The sequence below is a fragment of the Oryza brachyantha genome, chromosome 3 (assembly GCF_000231095.2).
Source record: "Oryza brachyantha chromosome 3, ObraRS2, whole genome shotgun sequence".
Lineage (NCBI taxonomy): Eukaryota > Viridiplantae > Streptophyta > Magnoliopsida > Poales > Poaceae > Oryza > Oryza brachyantha.
In genome coordinates, this window is record NC_023165.2 from 13,983,299 (window position 1) to 14,004,270 (window position 20,972).

The following is a 20,972-nucleotide window of genomic DNA, read 5'->3' on the forward strand; positions in this document are numbered from 1 at the left end:
TTATAAGATTAGAGAGTAGATTCACCCTCATAAAACTCATCTAATTTATAGTCATAATAATTAGTAGTGTTTGTATTATAAGAATAGTGTCTTGTACTAGTTTTTTAATGACATGTAGAATATAGAAATTATGACTAGTGCATTGTATTACGAATACTCTAGAAGCAATCTAAATACAAAAAACTAGTCATGATTTCTATATCACCATGTCATAAAAATATTAGTATAAGACATCACTCTTATAGTGCAAATATTAGTTAATCTGCCTCAATATTAGTTATGTCTAATAAGTCGGTACCGTTGGAACGGTACGGTGTGGTATAGCATTTTCCTAAAACTAAAGAAAATAAAAAATGTTTATAGAATAAAGAAAAGTCTATGCAACCAAAACTTCGTACATGACCAGACAAATAAGATCCTCTGTAATATTATACGTGTAGTATTACTTACTAAAAAAATAAGCTCGTGCCTATAGGATTCACTTGTCATCGAGGAGTGATCCGAGACGAGAGGCGTCGTGCACAAAGAGCACCTTGATTCAAAGGGTGACGGATGTCAGGCAAGATGGTTCTTCGGGGACACGTGTTGGGATACGAAGGGGGTATACGTGGCACGCGAGGGGTCCCCAGGTTTTCGTTTGAGCGGCGAGCGAATCTGCGCCGTCCGCTCTCGGTGGGCCAACCCGCGGCGGACGACCCGATCTCGCCCGCGCTACCTGTGAATCAAGCTCCGGTCCGCCGCCGCCTCGCCATTTCGTCGAGCAGGTCGCGCGCATCCGCACCTCGCTCGTTCCTCCCCGATGGCCTCGCTCGCCGCTCGCCGCCTCCTCTCCCGCGCCGCCGCTTCCCGCCGCCTCGTCCCCTGCGCCTCCTCCCCCGCATCTCTCCGCCGCTTCTCCGTGGACGCCTCGGCGACGCCGCCCCCGCCCCCGCCCCCGCTCCCGCCGCCGCCCCCGGAGCCGACCGTCGAGCTGCCCAAGTCGGAGGGCGCCTCATCATCCTCGTCTCACGCTGGAGCCGGAGGAGCGCATCGCCGCACCGGCGGCGCGGGGTACGAGGAGGAGCAGGAGAAAGTGCTCCGCGCGTCGCTGCTCCACGTGGTCTGCGGTTCTGGCTCCCTCGAGATCTGCTTCTGCTTCCATTTCCGCCTGCCTAACTGCGTAGTGATTTTTCTTTTTTTTTTTTGAACGTCTGGTTGTTTGGTTGTGCCTGCCCCAGCCAAGGATGGGGTGGAGCGAGTCAGCCATGATCGCTGGGGCGAGGGACGTGGGCGTGTCGCCGGCCATCGTTGGTGCTTTCCCCAGGAAGGAGGCTGCGCTCGTTGAGGTAACCATGCTCTCGGTGACGTTGGGGCTACTGGTGTTGCCTTGTTTTCTCAATTGGTGATTCGAAATGCTCTTTCCAAGAAAAGAATATTTTAGCCTTTTAGGACGCTAGTACGTTGGACTGTATAGGTAAGGATGAGAGATAGTATACCCATGGTATGAATTATTGGATACGCATCGGTTGGGTCAGGACCTCAGTAGTTAACACAACAAATGTTGTCACTCATTTCGTTGGTATGATATTGTTGGTTTCTCACCTAATTGATGGATGCTCATGAATGTGAGCACCTCAAGTTTGTGATGTGATTCGTGTCTCCTAATTATTTTTTTTAACCCATATTATCTAATGGATGCTCATGAATGTGAATGCCTCAAGTTCTTGATGTGATTCATGTCTTCTATTGTTTTATCCCATGTTAACACGTGGTCAGCATTGCTGGTGAATATTTTTAAGTACATTAATACCAACATGAACCATTTGTACTTTGTACTTAGAATCTACAAGAGTATTATAATTACGATGATGGATAGTATATTATAATTATTTCACACCCATAATAGAGCTGGCAAAAAAGATCATGTACTGGGCTTGTGGGTTCAGTTCAGATGTGCTTACATTTTTATCGAAGTTGGTACATGTCTGAAATGAATGGATTTTCAATGAAACTTAATTCTGTCCAAGGCCAATTCATATCTTGATTATGAAATTCCTTCTAAACTGTAAATAAGGTGATAATAAAAGTTTTACTTGGTTGATAGCCAGTCCCATTTCAGGAATGTCAATGCTGTGTCATTGTTTTTGCTTGGAAGTATAATGTACAGGGATTACAATCATGTACATGAATGCTATCTTATGTAGCTGCTTTCTACTTAAAATTGATTGGTAAGGGTTCTGTGCACTCAAATTGCATGTGCCTGTTCTTGAAAATATAACTTGGTACTTAAGCTACAATTTTTTTTAAAAAAACACCACTCTCCCAAAATTCAGTTTCAGCTTGTAATGTTTATTGTTCATTTGGTATTGACTTTCATTGGCATCTCCTATTGAAGTTCTCATTTTATTTGAAGTTGGCAATTTTATTGAACTGCTATAAGTGCATGACCATCCTAGTTGGTAAAATCTCGGGCAACATTGATGTATAATCCATTCCTCCATTTGCACAAGCCATGGATTTATTCAGCAAGAATGCTATTATATTGTGTTATGATTCACATTTTTGTTCTGAATTAGCCTCATTTTACCCAAAGCGTGGGCACAGACATTTTCATTATGTATTTATGTCTCATGCTGTAGCATGGTCAGTATGGTGGATACCAATCCAATAGGGCCATCTCTGTTAGGACAAAATAAAGTACTGAGTAATCTGTGCATATTATTTAAGGTCATACAGATCATGTGTGGTTTCCTTAACTCCACTGTGTTCGTAACCATTTTTGTATTTCCAATTTGCTAGAATGGGTCATATTTACTCTTTAGGAAAATTGGTGAGGATTGTAGCTAGCTGTCTGTTTCTTGTGCAGCATCCTGCATCAAGCAAAGCAACAATCTGTTCAAGTAAATAAAATTGGAGTTGATATTAGTTGACGTTTGACCAACTTGATGTTATTCTTTACCAAAATGACTACATCTAAACTTAAAAATCTAGTTGGGAGACTTAAGTGAACTTCCTATTTCTTTTTTCTATGGTGGAATTCTTCTCATCTCAAGTTTATGTGAATGTTGTCTAGTCATGTACGGTTTTGCATATTTCATAGTATGTCTTAGCTTCTTAGGATGGGGGAAGGGGCTCATGATGTATTGTGCAACCAAATTGATCTAAAAAAAATCACATCAGAGTTTATTTTATAATCTATGGAACTTTGGCACAGAGAGTTTTTGGCTGCGAATTTGAAGTTCATTCCAAGAAAACAAAAATTCAAGTCTGTTATGGTTACTAATCCCTCCAATTTTTAATGTTTGACATCGTTAACTTTTAGATGTACGTTTGACCATTCGTCTTCAAATTTTTGTGCAAATATGCAAAAGTACAAGTCACATTTAAAGTTACTTCAATGATAAAACAAATCAGAATAAAATAAATGATAATTACGTAATTTTTTTATAACTAGCATATTGCCCATGCGTTGCAATGAAATTTTATTATAAAATATCATTAGCTTCTTATTAAAGTAAAGTTAATAAAAGTAGTTTGGTATATAGATCTCAGTTATTTTTCCTTTCAAAAAATAGGAGGAAATTGGTGGTAGGGTAGGTGGCAGATTCACCACCACCCACCACGATCACTAGGTCCACTACTCCTTTTTATAAGAGTACAGATATAAATGGTTAAATGTAGATCCAAAAGTTAATGGCAACAAACATAAAGCTAGAGTATCATTTACTTTTTAATCTCATCTTGTCCTATTTGCTACCGTGAACACCATCCACTGGAAAGTTATATGTACATAGAGATGTAGGTTTCCCTGGTAATTGCATTTTTCCTGGAAATTTGCTACTCTGAACACCATACACGTGATAGTTATGTTATCATGACTAAGTTTAAATTGTCAACAGCTCAGTTTGGGAAACATTAAAGAGGATAGCGGATTAATTTTTTTAGGAGGACCCCTTCATTCTTATCAAAACCCTATTCCTCTGGCTCAGTTGCCTTTCCTGTTGCACCATGGCAAAAAACACAAAATGCACATGGGTTGTTTGGATCCCAGGTTTTGTTAATAGTAGTTTGTCTTAACATTGTTTTAGATAAATCCTTTTTTATTTCCTGTGCCAGGATCATCCAATTAGAAAAATAACAAGTTTCTCAAAACCAGATAATCGTGTTTCCTCAGAAATGAATCCACAGTGTTTTTGTAAAAAACAGTTGTCTCCGGCACACTATTCTGCCATGGGCCACATGTGTGCCTAAATAGGTTGTACCACCAAATTTGATACCAACCCAGACAGGATTTTAGATATAGCTAGACTAACAAAATAATGACCTAAAACTGATTTTAAAAGTAAACTATATTGAAGTTGTTTTCCTAAAAATTATTTCTATTTTACTCATCCAAACAACCATATAGGGATACCCCTGCATCTTCCTTTAACTGCCCATAATTCTGGTCGTATATTTAACAATGAATGAAACCGTGTGATTTGAATACCTGGTGTCTGTCACAGCTGCCATAACAACTTTGGTACAATTCCTTTCTGTCATCAGTTGTGAATCCTCATCAGTTGCCATGTTGGTGTGGAACTTCTTAGGCTGTTACTTGTTAGTCCGACTGCATAGCTAGAGTTCAGGTTGTTAAATGTTTCTGTGAGAATTAAGTAGTATGTTTAAGGGTCCTTTTTTTATGTCCTTTTGCCTTTATTTAGTTAGGCCAATGATTGTTCGTTAACTTCTCTGCAATCTTAATACCCTGCCAAGTCTTCTCCATATTCCTCATGAAAAAAAAATAGTTGTGTATTCTTTGCTGTATCAGCATGCCTAGGCAACATAGGTTGCTATTTGTAAATTTTAAAAACTAGATGTCCTTCGAAAGAGGGCTACAAAGAAGTGGAAAAAAGTGCGAAAATATGTGGGAGCGAGAGATACTGAATACTGAACATGAAATAACTCAGGAAGAAGGGGAAAAAGGCCATAAGTTAACCCACATTTAAGTGACTAAGTGGTTAATCCACAGGATTTTGACTAGTTTCTATGATAAACAGAAGGGTCAAGTTAATTACAGCTATCAAATGCATCTATAGTCAGAAATAATTAAAAAGAAATATGAGGGTGCCTTAGAAAGTCTCCTGTTTGAGAATTGTTTCGATTTTTGGCCATGAATTGACAGAACCTCAACTTTATGCTTATTCAAGATAGAGATCCTTGATTTGTTCATTTTTTCCAGACTTTCTCTAGTGAACCCCTTGCTGTTTTCTCGTACAGAACACATAACTGCAACTGGAATTAGTGGTTTAAAGGTGAGGTCTACAATTGAAAAATAACTGAAAATTTGTGGATGTAGCCAATGGAGTGTTGTGAGAGCCTTTAAATTTCATGTTCAAACTGAATTGTATTAAAGAAACAAAAGTATTGATACTAAGAGTGTCAGAGTTCTAATTATCCTCTCTTTTGATTTACTGTTTATTAGAACTTTGTCGTTTTTGTTACTCAGCATTGAACAAACTTGAACTTATTAGTGTAGATAAAGCAATCTGATCTCATCTATATAATTTTTTATGTTGATTGCCGAAAACAAAAAATGTGATGATTGTACACCTAATTGAGCTTTTTCATTAGATATTTAAACATCATCTGTCCTTTCAACTTCTTCCCTTGTTTAAAATCTTTACATCCCACATTCGAACATAGCATGACCTCTTAAACAGATATGCAAGGTAATTGAACTAAAGCACCTGATATGAATTCTAGGGAGATCTCTTAGTTTACTTGCCCTAAAAATATGTTTAGGGATGTTCCAAAGCCATCTGAAAAACATTTTGACAAGTTCATGATAGGTAGAAATGTAAATATTACTATATTTCGCATGTTAACAGTGTATTATGCTACTATGGAACAAGCGTCAGTATGCTTGTGCTGATCATTCTGTTTATTTGGTGCAGTTTTTCATGGATGACTGCCTTCAACAACTCATTGATCGCATAGATGCTGGTGAGGGAGAGCTTTTGAAGAACTTGGTACTGAGTGAGAGACTTTCCAAACTTGTCCGAATGAGGTTGGAAATGCAGGGACCTTATATATCAAAGTGGCCTCAAGCTCTCAGTATCCAAGTACTCCATTCTGACAACCTCTTTCTTGCACTTATTTTATTGGATCACCTGATGGCCTACACGTATTAACTTTATGCCTCTGTTTGACAGTCCCAACCAGCAAACATTCCAACAAGTTTAAAGCAAAGAGCTGTCCTTGTTGATGAGATTTGGCATGCTGCTGGAGATGCTGGGTCAGATATTGATTGGTACGTGAAGCGAACTGTGCTTGGTGGCATCTACTCCACCTCAGAGGTGTATATGTTAACAGATAATTCTCCAGGTTTGTTATACTAAGCTCCATACTTTAATTCCCGCTTCCTGTTCTACATAATGTTAAAATCGAAACTTAGTAATGCAACCTTTGGAAACACTTTTAACGGCAATCATCAAGATCGAAAATGTTTGCCAAAATCTCTAAAGGTTTAAAGTGCAAATGGCTCTAAAATCTCAATGAAGATAATTTACCATGTTATTTTTCTGTGTTAGCAAACCATAGTGAACTGAGCTTGATGCTAACATTTTAGCATATTGTCTTTTATATCTGAATTGTTTGATTAATTTCCTTTGGTTATCTCAAATACAAAGAATTGTATGTAACTGAACAGAATATCTGTAAATAATCTGGGACCTCTATAGACATTTATGTAAGTAAAGTTCTGTAAGACACTTCATCTCTTTTGGCGGAAACACCAGCCTTCTGGCCCTTCATTACCTAAAATCTGAAATCAGGATGAAAAATTATCAGGCAATGATAAAGAAAACGCATGGAACTCATGTGTCTGTTGCATCATCCCCAAGCCAGATAAGCATACTGACAGCATTAAACCTGTTTAAAGAATTAATGGCTTCCATTTCCTGCCTCTGAATATCACAACGAAAAATATAATGTTCACATTTTCTTCAAGCGGCAATCAATTATAGACTTCGTATTGACTGTTCCCTCTTGTATTGACACTTGTTAGATTTCCGCGATACATGGACATTTGTGAGTCGCCGTATCAAGGATGCTCTTGATCTTCAGAAAACATTTCAGGAGGTACCACATCATGCTCAAGCTGCACTGTATTTGTTTTAGATCTCATCATCTCCTTCTAACCTGCTGATCCGAAACCATCATGTGTGCAGGCCGCGTATCTAGCAGAAGCCGTGGGAGCAGGCATGGGTGGCTCCCTACAGGGTGTTCTGAACAGAGTTTTCAAGAACTGAAGTGCACGAGCCTGCCTTGGATACATTCTCATTCTCGATGTTTCCAATATCGCATTTCAATTCAGAAGTTTAGCACATTCAGAGTCAAATAAAGCAAACTGGTTGCTTACGATGTAGTGCTGTACATAGTAGCATCGTTTTTCAAATGAAATACTGTCGGGATCCACATGCGGACGGATATGAGGTTGCTAGATCTACCAACAGTTGTGCTGTTTTCTTTGCTCTGAACCTGAAATGTTCAACATGCGGTTATCTAGGTAACTGTACCTCCTGTCGTTGGTTTCGTCTTCCAATTAGAAATTTTTGCCAGTGGTTGGTGTCGCCAAACTGGCCCGAAATCATCATCGGTAGCCAAAAACAGTTATACAGAAGCAAATGATATGTGATCCAAGTGAGGCACGATATTTATTGATAAAGTTTAGCTAAGTCTACATGACTACATCCCTAGAGCATTGATCATGGATATTTTTTCCCAATTCAATATAGTTACATCGTACCAAGATATCGATAATCTTTGATTGCCAACGCTGTTGATAAGTCATTTTCTCGCCTATGCTAGGTTACATGTAATTATAACATGTTACTCCCTCTCTTAATAAGGTATGGAACACACTCCCTCTAATTGAGAGCATAGGATCAATTTTACTACGATCATGACATCTATTACATGTCCAAGTTTTTAAATGTAGGTGACTTTATACACATAATTGATATAAACTATAATAATCTCTATGTGCGAACCTCCATATATCCAAATTTGAGATGGTTCCTTCAACAGCTCATGCAAGCTACCCCACAAGCATGTTTGTGACCAGACATGTTTAGAGGTGTACCATACATGTCTCTTATGTCTTCTCCACCTATGATTCTCATCAGAGTTGAGAGAAGTGAACTTGTGTAGGAGGTGTATACATATGTGTTGTGATCTTTGGCAAGTCCTAACTAAGAGACATGTAGGCATGTCAAAATTCCAATAAGAATGAGTGGCCTCTCATTCATGTCCAATGGAGTGTTATTTAAAGTTTGAGTAATTTCCTCTTGATAAAAGTTGTCATTCTTGGATAGATTGCTCATGATTTGTATATCTCTTTAAGTAAATATTATAGAGTCAAACAATGCATGAATTCAACACCTGAGTCATGAGATATCATCGTTTTACTAAACAATCATGCTAAAAAGTGAATGGCGGTCTAAATGGATCAAAAATGAGCTAACCAGGTTAAGGGTCGGTCTGACCGATGGTTAAAGGGTGGTCTAACTGCTAGAGGCACCTTTCCATTCCCAATGAACTAGTTTTTCTACCGCTGAACTGCTAGAAGCACCTTTCCGTCCCTAATGGGCTAGTTTTTCAATCGTTGAACTAACTGAGGTTTAACCACACAGTATAGGGTGGTCTGATCGATAGACATGTCTAAAAACATATGTTTTAGTCCTCAACGGTTAGTTCCTTAGTATGGGCAATATAAGGGTGTGAGTTTGAGTAGTTTGGCTATTGGTTTCAACCCTAGCGATAGAAGTTTATCATCTCACATTTTAAAAATATATTTTTAACTTTATAATAGTTAATTTCATCATTTATATCATTGAATACTACCTCTATCACCATTTTTCGTTTTTCTGTGTCCAACGTTTGATCATTTCGTCTTGTTTAAAAAATTTCTAAAAAAGATAAAAAAAAAATTAGTCACGCATAAAGTACTGTTCATGTTTTATCATCTAGTAAGAATAAAAATATTAATCACAAAAAAATTTCAAATAAGACGAAGAGTCAAAACATTGTATCAAAAAATTGAAAAATGATCTTATTTCGCGACGAAGGTAGTAACTGTTAACAAATCAAATAATATTATATCTTTCATTTTTCATCTGCAAAAGAGTAAGTTGGCCCTAATTATCTCTTCTCTCGTAAAGTAGCTTCATCCTGATCCTAATTGTTTACCGGTTTTGGATTATTGATCTATGGTACGTGCAATTCATTACGTTAGTGCTATTGAATAAAAAAAACTGCTGTTGATCAGAGTTTCCAAGAACCGGAGCCTGCCTTGGATACCTTTTCGTTCTCGATGTTTCCAATATCGCTTTTCCAATTCAAGTTTAAAAAAATTTTCTAAAAACATCGCATCGAATTTTTAGATATTTAAATAACATATTAAATATAGATGAATAAAAAAACTAATTGCATAGTTGTGGAAGAAATCTTGAGACGAATCTTTTGAGCCTAATTAATCCATGATTAGTCATATGTGCTACAGTAACCAACATGTGCTAATGATGGCTTAATTAGGCTCAAAATATTTGTCTCGAGGTTTCCAGCCTAGCTGTAAAATTCGTTTTTTCATTCGTGTCTAAAACCTTATTTCAATATCTAATCAAATTCGATGTGACCTTTCTCTAAAAAAATTTTGCCCTCTAAACACCCCCTTAGAAGTTTAGCACCGTTCCGAGTCAAATAAGGCAGAATTGGATCGTGATCAAGATTTGCTTCCGCCGAGGTGCTGTACATGATGATACCACGGTTTTCCCAGTGAAGTATTGTCAGAACCCACGGTTTTCCAAAGATGGTTGTTAGATCTACTAACATCAGTTGTGCTGTTTTCTTTCAGTGATTAATTAGCTCTGAACAAGAAATGTTCAATGTGTGGTTATTATGTATGCCAAGTTGGCAACTGCATGGTAACCCCTTGTCGCGTTAATCTATATCAAGTAGCGTTAATTAATAATTAGTTTGATCTTCCAAATGACTTTTTTTTGGTTACTGGTTGGGTTTGGATCTGTTTGCATCTGCCTGTCATACAGTAAACGATGGCCACTCGCAGCTTCACACTTCGTGACATCGGGTGCCATGATGCAAACGAGAACGATGGGTGGTGACGTAATCTGTCACACCTCGTAATTATCGGAGGAGGGGGCTCCAAAAAAAAAAGTAATTATCGGAGGAGCTCATTTCATACGAATTTTAAAATAAGCGGTGGATATCAATCATTTGTTTTAAAGAGCTCCGTAAAATGCATATCTTTTAAAATTTCATTGTTTTTTTTTGTTTTAGAGGACCCAAAGCAATTCGTGACATTAAGTTTTGTGTTGTTTTTTATATTATTATCAGTTTTCTTTTCTCGGATTTTATTCATATGCTTTCCAAATGACTAAACGCATTTTTAGATTGTATAACTATAGGGGTCATCATTTGACTTTTTCAGAGAAAAACCAAACATCATATTTTCAAAAAAAATAGTTTACAAATAATATATGTATATATGTTCTTAATTATCTTAATTATCTAAAAGAAAGCCAAGTCTAAATAGTAATTATGATAAAAACATCAAAATCAAGTCTAAATTTAAGGTTGAAAATTTAGATTTTTTGGCTCATAAGTATAAGAAGAAGCGAAAATATAAGTGTATTACTCTTACAATCTAAATTGTTAAATCTGGACAAAAATCTGAATTATCTGATAGAGCTAGAGATTTTTAGTTGAAGCTACGGTGGCCACGTGCTCCTTCAGACAGGATGAGAATATACCGATATAGGCAAGTAACCGAGAGGCGAGACAGAGTCTACTGGTTAGGTACCATGCAAATGCAAAATACTCGAATCGCTCCCATAATAAATGTATTCTTACGCTGTTAATATTTAATATTTGATTGTTCATCCTATTTTCTAAAAAATATAATTAGTATTTTAGTATTATTAGATGATAAAATATAAATACTACTTTACGTGTTACTATTTTTTATGTTTTCATAATTTTTTAAAATATAACGAACGGTTGGACGCGAGATGTAGTTAGGTCATAGGACCTCGGTGGCTTCTACGGCTCTGTTCGTGAAGGCGTCAGCGGCTAATGTATATCTTTAATTTATGCGTGTACGTATTTTAAGCGATTAAATGATACATAATTAGATAAAAAAGTTTATATTAAAGTTGTTTAAAAAATCATATTAATTCATCAAGTTTATAATAGTTAATACTTAATTAATTATATGCTAATCATATATCTCGTTTTACATACTTGGGTAGGCACCACTCCTACCATTACTTTAGAACGCGCCCTACACGCACATCAGACAAGCACCGATCACTTAGGACGAGAAAAGAATCTGTCTATGATGATAGGCCTACTTGCAAAAGAGCATGAAACTGGATTAATTCCAACTTTTACAAGCCGGTTGGTCAATAGCTTACATGCAAAGGTTTCTCAAAGCTAACTACTTCGTTCCAGTATATATACAAACATTTAGGTGATGTTTAGATTGAGAAAATTTTTAGGAGAACTGTCGCGTCAAATGTTTGACCGGATGTCGAAAGGGGTTTTCGGACACAGATAAAAAAAGAATTTCATGGCTAGCGTAGAAACTACGAGACAAATCTTTTGAGTCTAATTAATCCGTCATTAGCACATGTTGGTTACTATAGCACTTATGACTAATCATGGACTAATTAGGCTCAAAAGATTCGTCTCAAGATTTCTTACATAACTGTGCAATTAGTTTTTTGGTTCATCTATATTTAATGTTTTATTTAGGTGTCCAAAAATTTGATATGATGTTTTTGGAAAAAAAATTTGGGAACTAAACAAGACCTTATATGTTATTTAGTACTCCCTTCATTCCACAAGATAGGCATTATAGAATTTAAATTTTGTATCACAATATAAATATTTTGCACTAATTTTCATGATTCCAATCATTCTAATTATTTTTAGAACCAATCAAATATTTAAAAAGAAAATCTAATCAATTCAAAATTCAAAATTTAATTACTAAAGTGACTAAAACGGAATCATTTGATATCTCCTTAATTTGTGGTAATCAACATAAAAATGGTTATATTTTGAATTGGAGGCATTAGGAATTAAGATAAGATTATATTGTCCCTTAATAAACAATAAATGAATGGAGGTGAGAGAGTAGGTGAAAATAAAGTAGAAACAATTTTAATGAAATAATTAATAGAATAAGTAGTGGTGTGAACAATAACAAAAATACTTATATTAAAATTTAAATACTAATTGTTTTTTATAACGGAGGCAGTATATTACAAAATGCTGCGGCTGCGGTCATGTCAGCCCAGCCACGCGGCCCAAAATTTTGACCATCATTACTGGGGACGTGTTCGGCTATAGGGTAAGTTACCTAGATTTTTCGTTTTTCGCATATATATTTTCTGAACTGCTAAATTATGTATTTATTAAAAAAATATTTATATGATATTAGTCTATTTTATTTTTTAATAATTAATAATTAATTAATCATATAGTAATCTATTGCTATATTTTTCGTGCTAGATAAGTTAACTTATCCCCTCACTACCAAACGTGGCCTGGAACTCGCATCATTGGCATTGATTCGTTTTTCTATGGAAAAATAAATGACATATTTGTAAATAAAAAATAATTTCTAAAAAAACATTTATATATGTATTTTTTATCAATATAAAAGTCAATGTTGAAAAATAAATTTCGGTGAAAAACCCTAAAATCGACTCTAAATTTAAGGTTGAAAATTTATATTTTGTTTTATAAGCATAAATATAAGCGAAAGATTGGGTAACTTTGTCTCCAACGTAGGTTTCCAAAAACATCCGGTAACTGTGTATTACCTACATAGAATTTAACAAACTTTCTTTGAATTATAATTTTGTTAAAGTAAAATAATCCTAGAAAATAGTACATAATTTGTAATGATATCAGGTGCTAAATTTTGCAAAAAGAAACAAAATTAACTTCTAGCCTCACCTTTTGGCGACATTTTTTATGAATAAAAATTTTATATATGTGTTTTTAGTGATTAAAAAGCAAGATTGAAAAATAAATTGCAATAAAAAACTCTAAAATTAAATTTATATTTAAGATTAAAAATGTAAATTTTAGCTTATAAGCCTCAATAGAATGAAAAAAATGAGGCACTTCGTATTTCGTATTTTTACAAGACTATGTTATTTCAGAAGGTCGGCGCTCGTGGACATTAATGGCATTTCTGTTATCGTCAAATACGAGAGATTACGGGTTTCTTTTTCTTTGAGATTTTGTTTTATTTTTTTCATGTCATGGACCGTGGTTACCGGGGCTATTTGTGTGGTTATGTGGTAATCACATTCTTACCGTGGGATAATAAAATTCATGTGTGTCACTATTTGAGGGGAGGGGTGGGGTTGGGTTAATCATTTTCTGAACCTTTTATTTTTATATTTTAAAACTGAGCCCACCTAAAAGTTGTTTCTAGATCTAAATCTTTTAACCACGGTGCCCCATCTGGTATTGCCTGTTATGTGTTATGACATGAGAACAAGTTAAAAAGGTTGACAAAGTAAAAAAATCAAGGAAGAGAAATATACAAAATGCATTTTAAAATGGAGAGAAACAAGCATCAAGGAAGATTATAAGGTCATTGCCATGATTAAGATAATGTGATGAATAATTAGTTTTGCAAAAAAAATATTTAATAAAATGTAGTTTGAAAACGTTCGTGAGGTTGGTGTGGGTGCATGTGACTAATAGGAGTTATGTTGTAAATTCAGTGCCTACAAACAGTTACTTGTCTATTTAAGTGTAGGTGGTTTGAGATCAATCTAGATCGATGGAGGGATCCGGACCAGATTTAGGAGCAAATGAACATATATATTTATGCACATACAATTTATATATAAAAAATTTAACATATGAAGTATGTAGTAAAAATTATTTATATTAAAATATTAAAATATCATCTTAGAAAGATATATATTTATAAAGATTATATACTCTTTCTATATATCATTCGTACATAAAACGTCTGTATAAAGAAAAGGAGTTTATATATAGATAGTTTGTACAATAAAAGTTGTGCTCATGTTGGTTAATGAGCTTATGGAAGTTTGCCCATTAACATTTCCAACAAACACATGTGCACCCTTAATGATTTCATCCATTTTAGTAAATTGAAAATAAGCCTATTTTTCATTAGAAAGAAAACATTACAGTAGTACTACATGTATTTTTTTTGTGAGTACTAGCATCAGACGACAAGTGTGAACAAATGACAAAATTAAAAAAGTTGTGAAGTAATGGAGGAATGGAGGAGCCGTGTGCCACCAGCTGGCTGAACGGAACTCTTTGGTAATCTTCTATGCTAAGGAAAAGAAACTAAGACGCAGGGCAATTGGGGTCGGTCGGTTGGGCCACCGGCCATTGTTTCAAGCAAGTAAACGCCCCACAGGGACTTCCTCCTCCGCAACTCCGGCGACCAGGTCCCTCTCGACCACCCTGCTCTCTTTTCTTTTACTATCTCCCTCCATTCACAGTCTAAGACATGTCTAGTTTATATGGATAACGAATCTCTTTATAAATTATATATATTCATCAATTAATAAAAGCTAGGAATTAATGAAAGCTGGGCTAAAAAGTCTTATAATATAAAACGAAGACAGTACATAATTACTTCAGTCTAAGGCTGGTACTTTTAAGTGACTGTCGTTTTCATTTGCACTTATAAACTAAAATTTAAATTTTTAACTTTAAATTTGTAGATTATTTTAAGATTTTTTTCACCGTGGTTTATTTTCTAGTCCTGGCTTTTAGATCGATATAAACGCTTATGTAAAAATTTTGTTTATAAATATACCATAGAAAAGCCAAATAACCTTTTTTTTTAACAAGCCTCTACCAACGTGCACACATCCCATAAATAACATGAAAAAGAATATTGAGTGATCGGATAAGTTCGATACCGATTTTTTTTCTAAAAGGGGACCAGATGAATTAAAAGCTAACAAAATAGATTACGTAAGCTCTAGCAAGTAATTTTCTAGCCGTCCAAAGCGAATAAAGGACTCGTAGACTACTACTCGAGTATCCGGCTCGTCGTGTGAACCAAATATTAATTATAGTGGAGTTCATCACATAGCGATAGAATGCTAGAAGTACCACAAGGGGCGATTTCACTAGGCAGATTTAAACAAATTTAGCTCTGTGAGATCGTAAAACATGTGTAGTTACGCCGAAAACAATAAATTAGGAATTTTTTTAGTGTACTCCGCGGTGTATATGAGCTGTTGAATAGGACTAATCTAATGTCTTAGATGAGTTAATATTACGATGATTAGATTGTGTAGCAGCATGGTAGGAAGGTAATATAGACAAAAATTATTATGGTATTTTTGTAATTTATAATTTAATCGAAGGGCAATGTGTTAACCATATTATTGTCGCGCCGCCGCCGCCGCCAGGTGCCCCTCCCACGCCGACATCCGCCGGTCCCGTTGCCCGATGGTTGCCGGCACGCAGCCGCAAGCCGCTCCCCATCGACGCCGACGATATCGGATGGCACTCCCGTACCAAGTCCCGCCGGTCCGCAGACTCTCATCCATCGACGACGCGTTGTCGGATGCCGCACCCACCCCTCCCCTTGGACCGCGCTCCGCCGCCGGTGATCCACCGGCGTGGCCCTATCCTCTCCACCTGATGCCTCTGCTTCTACATTGCCACGCCCTCTGCTGAGACGGAGTCGCTAGCCTCACCTGCATCTGGCAACCGAGCCTTCCTACCCTCCACCGATGTCGCTTGGCTTCACCGGGACTCTCCGGAGCTGGCTGCAGGCTCGGCGACAGCCGCTCTCGGTCGGAGGAGCACGCTGGTGGCCTAATCTGCTCAGTGTGGGTGTGCCTTGGGCCGACAGGCTCCTCGTGGACCAGATCAGGTGGGGGTGGAGTGGAGATTAGCTAGATCTTTTGGTTAGCAATCCACCATTGTTGGTCCACTCGATGCTAGTCTTGAATCCTTGATACGGTGGTTTGAAGTCTTACTGTTTTGGTGCGAGCGATGGCTGAGGAAAAAAAAAACAGTGGATTCGACATTCGTTTTATTTCTTGAAAACCTCCTGCATAGATATAATTAGCACTATATTGTTGGGCCTTGACCTGGTAGCAAACTTATCCATTTAATCTAAATGACTAAATTGACCTTCCACCTCATTTAAGCAAATGACAAAATTATCCCTCGAAATCAGCGGTGATGATTTTTCCTACTGCACTACTGTCATCCTAAGTGGAATGTACCGTAAAAGCGCCCTAAATTAGAGTTGTTTTTGTGTTTTTTTTATCGTAATTTATTTTTCAGTCTTTGCTTTTATATAGTCAAATAACACATATATATATATATATAAGTTTTATTTATGAATTATTTTTCGAATATGCCGTTTCACTTTATTTAAAGAAACGAAACGATCACCTCCCATGTGTTTAGAATGAACATACGGAGAAATCAGGAGAAAGCCTTGTCTCCATCTCCACCAATATGTGTTAAGGCATCATATCTACTGTCCTGCAGGTCAAGATCAGCAGCATCGAGGCACGCACCGTGGCCCTCTACTTCTCGGCGTCATGGTGCCCACCGTGCAGGCGGTTCACCCCAAAGCTCACAACGAGCTGATCTCCCAGCCGGAAAAGAGCTTCGAGGTCGTCTTCGTCTCAGGCGACAGTGACATGGACGAGTTCAGTGCCTACTTCGCCAAGATGCCCTGGCTGGCGGTGCCATTCTCGGACTCCAAGGCTCTCGCCGACCTCAATGAGCGGTTTAAGGTGATGGGCATCCCACACCTCGTCATCCTGGATGCAGAATTCGGTGAAGTTTACACTGAAGATGGGGTTGAGCTCGTGAGTGAGTATGGCGCAGAAGCTTACCCTTTTACTGCAGAGAGGATCAATGAGTTGAAGGAGCAGGAGAAGGCAGCTAAGGAGAACCAAACCATTCATAGTGTTCTTGGTACACCCACTCGGGACTACTTAATTTCGAACGGGGGAGACAAGGTATGGTGTCCATCTTTTGGCTTTCGAAATAAATAAGCGAAACGATATATTTATAAAAGAAAAAAATAATTTATGAATAAAACTATAATATACATGTTCTTGCTTGTTAGTGACATAAAAGCCAAAATTGAAAAATAAACTATAATGAAAAAAGCTTAAAATTAATTCTAAATATAAGTTTAAAAATTTAAATTTTAGCTTATAAGCACAATCACAAGCGAAAAGATTTCGTAGATTCAGATACTCTCGCCTGTTTTCTTATCCTTTTTGTTGGTACACCCAGGTACCCATCTCTGAACTGGAGGGCAAGTACGTTGGTTTGTGCTTTGTGGTGGATGGCTATGGTCCAGTTGTTCAATTCACTTCGTTGCTTGCTAAAATATATGAGAAACTCAGAGAAGTCGGGGAGAAATTTGAAGTTGTAGCTGTATCCGTGGACGGTGATGAGGAATCATTCAGTGAGAGTTTTGCAGCCATGCCTTGGCTTGCCATTCCTCATGGAGACAAGGTGTGTGAGAAGTTGGCTCGTTATTTTGAGCTTAGAGGCCTGCCTACACTTGTCCTGATTGGTCCTGATGGGAAAACACTGAACAATGATATTGCTGAGATAATTGATGAGCATGGTGTAGATGCATGGGAAGGGTTCCCTTTCACTGCAGACAAGCTGGGAGTTCTCGCCGAGAAGGCGAAGGCCAGAGCTGAAGCCCAGACCTTGGAGTCACTTCTGGTCACTGATGGTTTGGACTTTGTCCTTGGGAAAGATGGGGTGAAGGTATGTGTTGGTTATGCATGGTTTGTTTTCATAGGCGAAAGTATCCATTTCACCACTTGTAACATTGTGTCAAAGTAATTCCTTGAAGTCATGATCTGCATGATTAATTCTATGTCATGATTAATTAACATCTGGTTTTTGATTTGAAGGTTCCTGTCTCAGAGCTTAAAGGGAAGACTGTTCTCCTCTACTTCTCAGCTCAATGGTGCGGGCCTTGCCAAGCCTTCCTGCCCAAGCTCGTCGCTGAATACACCAAGATCAAGGAGAAGCACAGCGATTTCGAGATCGTCTTTCTGTCCAGCGACCAAGACCAGAGCTCCTACGACGAGTTCTTCTCCAGCATGCCATGGCTCGCTCTTCCTCTGGGAGACCCCAGGGAGAAGCAGCTGGGCAAGACCTTCAAGATCCGCGGGATCCCGTCGCTCGTCGCCATCGGCCCCGACGGGAGGACGGTGACCGGGGACGCCAAGGCGCCACTGACCGTCCACGGCGCCGACGCGTTCCCGTTCACCGGCGAGAGGCTCCAGGAGCTGGAGAAGAAGATGGAGGAGACGGCGAAGGCGTGGCCCGAGAAGGTGAAGCATGAGCTGCACGAGGAGCACGAGCTCGTGCTGACGCGCATGGCCACGGTGTATGGCTGCGACGGGTGCGGGGAGATGGGCGGTTCGTGGTCCTACAGGTGCAAGGAGTGCGACTTGGATCTGCACACCAGGTGCGCGCTGGAGAAGAAGGGCGACGAGGAGGCTGCTGCTGGCTATGTGTGCGAGGGAGACGTTTGCAGGAAGGCCTAGCCTAGCTAGAGATGTTGTTTTTCCTTCCTTCCCCATGTTGTTGTCTCCTTGTCCAGCTTTTTCCTGAATGTTGAGGTCTGAATTGTGCTGGGATGGGTAGTGGCAGTAATACATACTACATGTTTCATGGTTTTGCTTGCAATGACTATGTTTTTTTTTTCATGGACGAAGACTATATGAATTTTTTTTTTTTTACTTTTGTTTTTCTTGGCCTTCGGCGCTGCTGTCCGAGTCTGCGAGGGTGCTACCGAAGCGTAGCAAGCGGATCGCGGCCATGCTTGCGCTTTCCGGTCCTGGCGACACAGTCACTCGGACGCAGCGCCATTCTGATGCACAAGTTTGGCCTTGGCACACCTCGGCGCCCTCTTCACGAAGCCCCCTTTCGCACGACCGCATCATCCACATGCGTAGAGAGGAGATAATTATTTGGCTTTTTATGGAGAAAACGAAACAACATACTTACAAACATAAAACAATTTATGAATAAAATTTTTATATATATTCTTCGCCATTTAAAAAATAAGTCTGAGAAATAAACTTTGGTAAAAGAACTCCGAATTTAAAGTTAAAATTTTAAATTTCTTTATAGAAGCGGAAAAATAGGGGTCTATCGATGAGGTTGATAGTAATTTACTAACAGTTGGGTTGTTTTAAGGATCTGTGGATGAAACGAATGTTTGGGGTGCCAATAGTTTGTTAATCCATCATGATAAACGAAGGCCGCTCGCAGCTTCACACTGCGTGAGTATCGACGTCGGATGCCTTGACGCCATCGAAAGCTATGGGTGGTGATGTTGGGTTTTGTCATATTTAATTGTAAATAAATCATAGTGTTAATAGATAATGTTTTGTTTGTGCTTTAATTTTAATTTGCCTAACTCTTAACCACCTAACCAACGTACCATTTACTCTATTTTTTTTACCTAAGTCTATCTGTGTTTGATGTGTTATTTTATTTGTTATAAAAGTATAATCAGATTAAAGTTAACCATGTATAATAATGATAGCACCTAACCAAGGAGACCCGTAATGTGTCACCTACTCACATCAAGTTTTTCTCGCAATTATCTGCAGGAGCTGCTTTATGCAAAACTAGTCATCTTAATGACCTACTAGTCAAGTCAATGAGTGAGTCCAAGTGGAACCATGGCAAGTCACTACCGTCTGCAGGCATATCGATCGGACAAACTCATCATCGAAACAATCCACTCACAAGCGTTTGTCGTGAGTAGCTTTTAATAATAAAATAATTAATAGTTATATATTTTTTAATAAGACCAATGACAGGACAGAGGGAATACTTTTATTATTGTGTTCCAAATTCATTCTTCTTAAAAAATCTGTTGTTGATCAGAGTTTCCAAGAACTGGAGCCTGCCTTGGATACTTTCTCATTCTCGATGATTCCATTATCGCTTTTCAATTCAGAAGTTTACCGCGTTCCGAGTCGAAGGTATGGTTTAGATTGAGAAAATTTTTGGAAGAAGTGTTACGTCAAATGTTTGATCGGATGTTGGAAGGGGTTTTCAGATACGAATGTAAAAACGAATTTTATGGCTAGCCTAGAAACCGCGAGACGAATCTTTTAGCCTAATTAATCTGTCATTAGCACATGTTGGTTACTGTAGCACTTATGGCTAATCATGGACTAATTAGGCTCAAAAGATACGTCTCAATATTTCTTTTATAACTGTGCAATTAGTTTTTTTATCTATATTTAATGTTTTATTTAGGTGTCCAAATATTCGATGCAATGTTTTTTGGAAAAAAATTTTAGGAACTAAACAAGACCTAATCATTTTCTTTTTCAAATGAATATTCTGGGGATCCACATGCGCACAGGGATGATATTAATTAGCTGTTGATTTTGGAAGTTCAAAGGCAATAGTGTAATATATCTGGATACATTTGATTCTATATGCTGCCAGATTCGGTGGTTAGCAGTTTAGCACGTTCCAGCTCAAACGAAACAAATCAATATTTTCAGGATATATCCACATGCGCACAGAGATCGACGAGGTTAATTGCTAGTAATATAGGGGGTGTTTAGTTGTTGAAATGAAAAATTTTGCGTGTCATATCAGATTTTGATCGGATGTCGAAAAGGGTTTTTGGACAAGAGTGAAAAAACGAATTTCACGGCTGGCATGGAAACCGCGAGACGAATCTTTTAAGCCTAATTAATCAGTCATTAGCGCATATGGGTTACTGTAGCACTTATGGCTAATCATGTACTAATTACACTCAAAAGATTCGTCTCACGATTTCTCATATAACTGTGCAATTAATTTTTCGTTTTATCTATATTTAATACTCTATTTAGGTGTCGAAAGATTTAATATAATGTTCTTGGGTGAAA

The 20,972-nt window shown here is 37.8% G+C and overlaps 2 protein-coding genes across 2 annotated transcripts; both read left to right on the plus strand.

The window, feature by feature from the left end:
- Positions 1-784: 784 nt before the first annotated feature.
- Positions 785-7,474, plus strand: LOC102711606 (ubiquinone biosynthesis protein COQ9, mitochondrial). The gene is made up of 6 exons (XM_006651422.3): positions 785-1,099; positions 1,218-1,325; positions 5,916-6,083; positions 6,174-6,345; positions 7,028-7,101; positions 7,191-7,474. Exons 1-6 carry the CDS (start codon positions 800-802, stop codon positions 7,269-7,271), a joined length of 903 nt encoding a protein of 300 aa, XP_006651485.3. The 5' UTR covers positions 785-799; the 3' UTR covers positions 7,272-7,474.
- Positions 7,475-16,504: 9,030 nt separating this feature from the next.
- LOC121053797 (probable nucleoredoxin 1-2) lies at positions 16,505-18,785 on the plus strand. The gene is made up of 3 exons (XM_040521600.1): positions 16,505-17,051; positions 17,335-17,823; positions 17,973-18,785. The coding sequence occupies exons 1-3, from the start codon at positions 16,626-16,628 to the stop codon at positions 18,612-18,614; spliced, it is 1,557 nt and encodes a 518-aa protein (XP_040377534.1). The 5' UTR covers positions 16,505-16,625; the 3' UTR covers positions 18,615-18,785.
- The last annotated feature ends 2,187 nt before the right edge of the window (positions 18,786-20,972 follow it).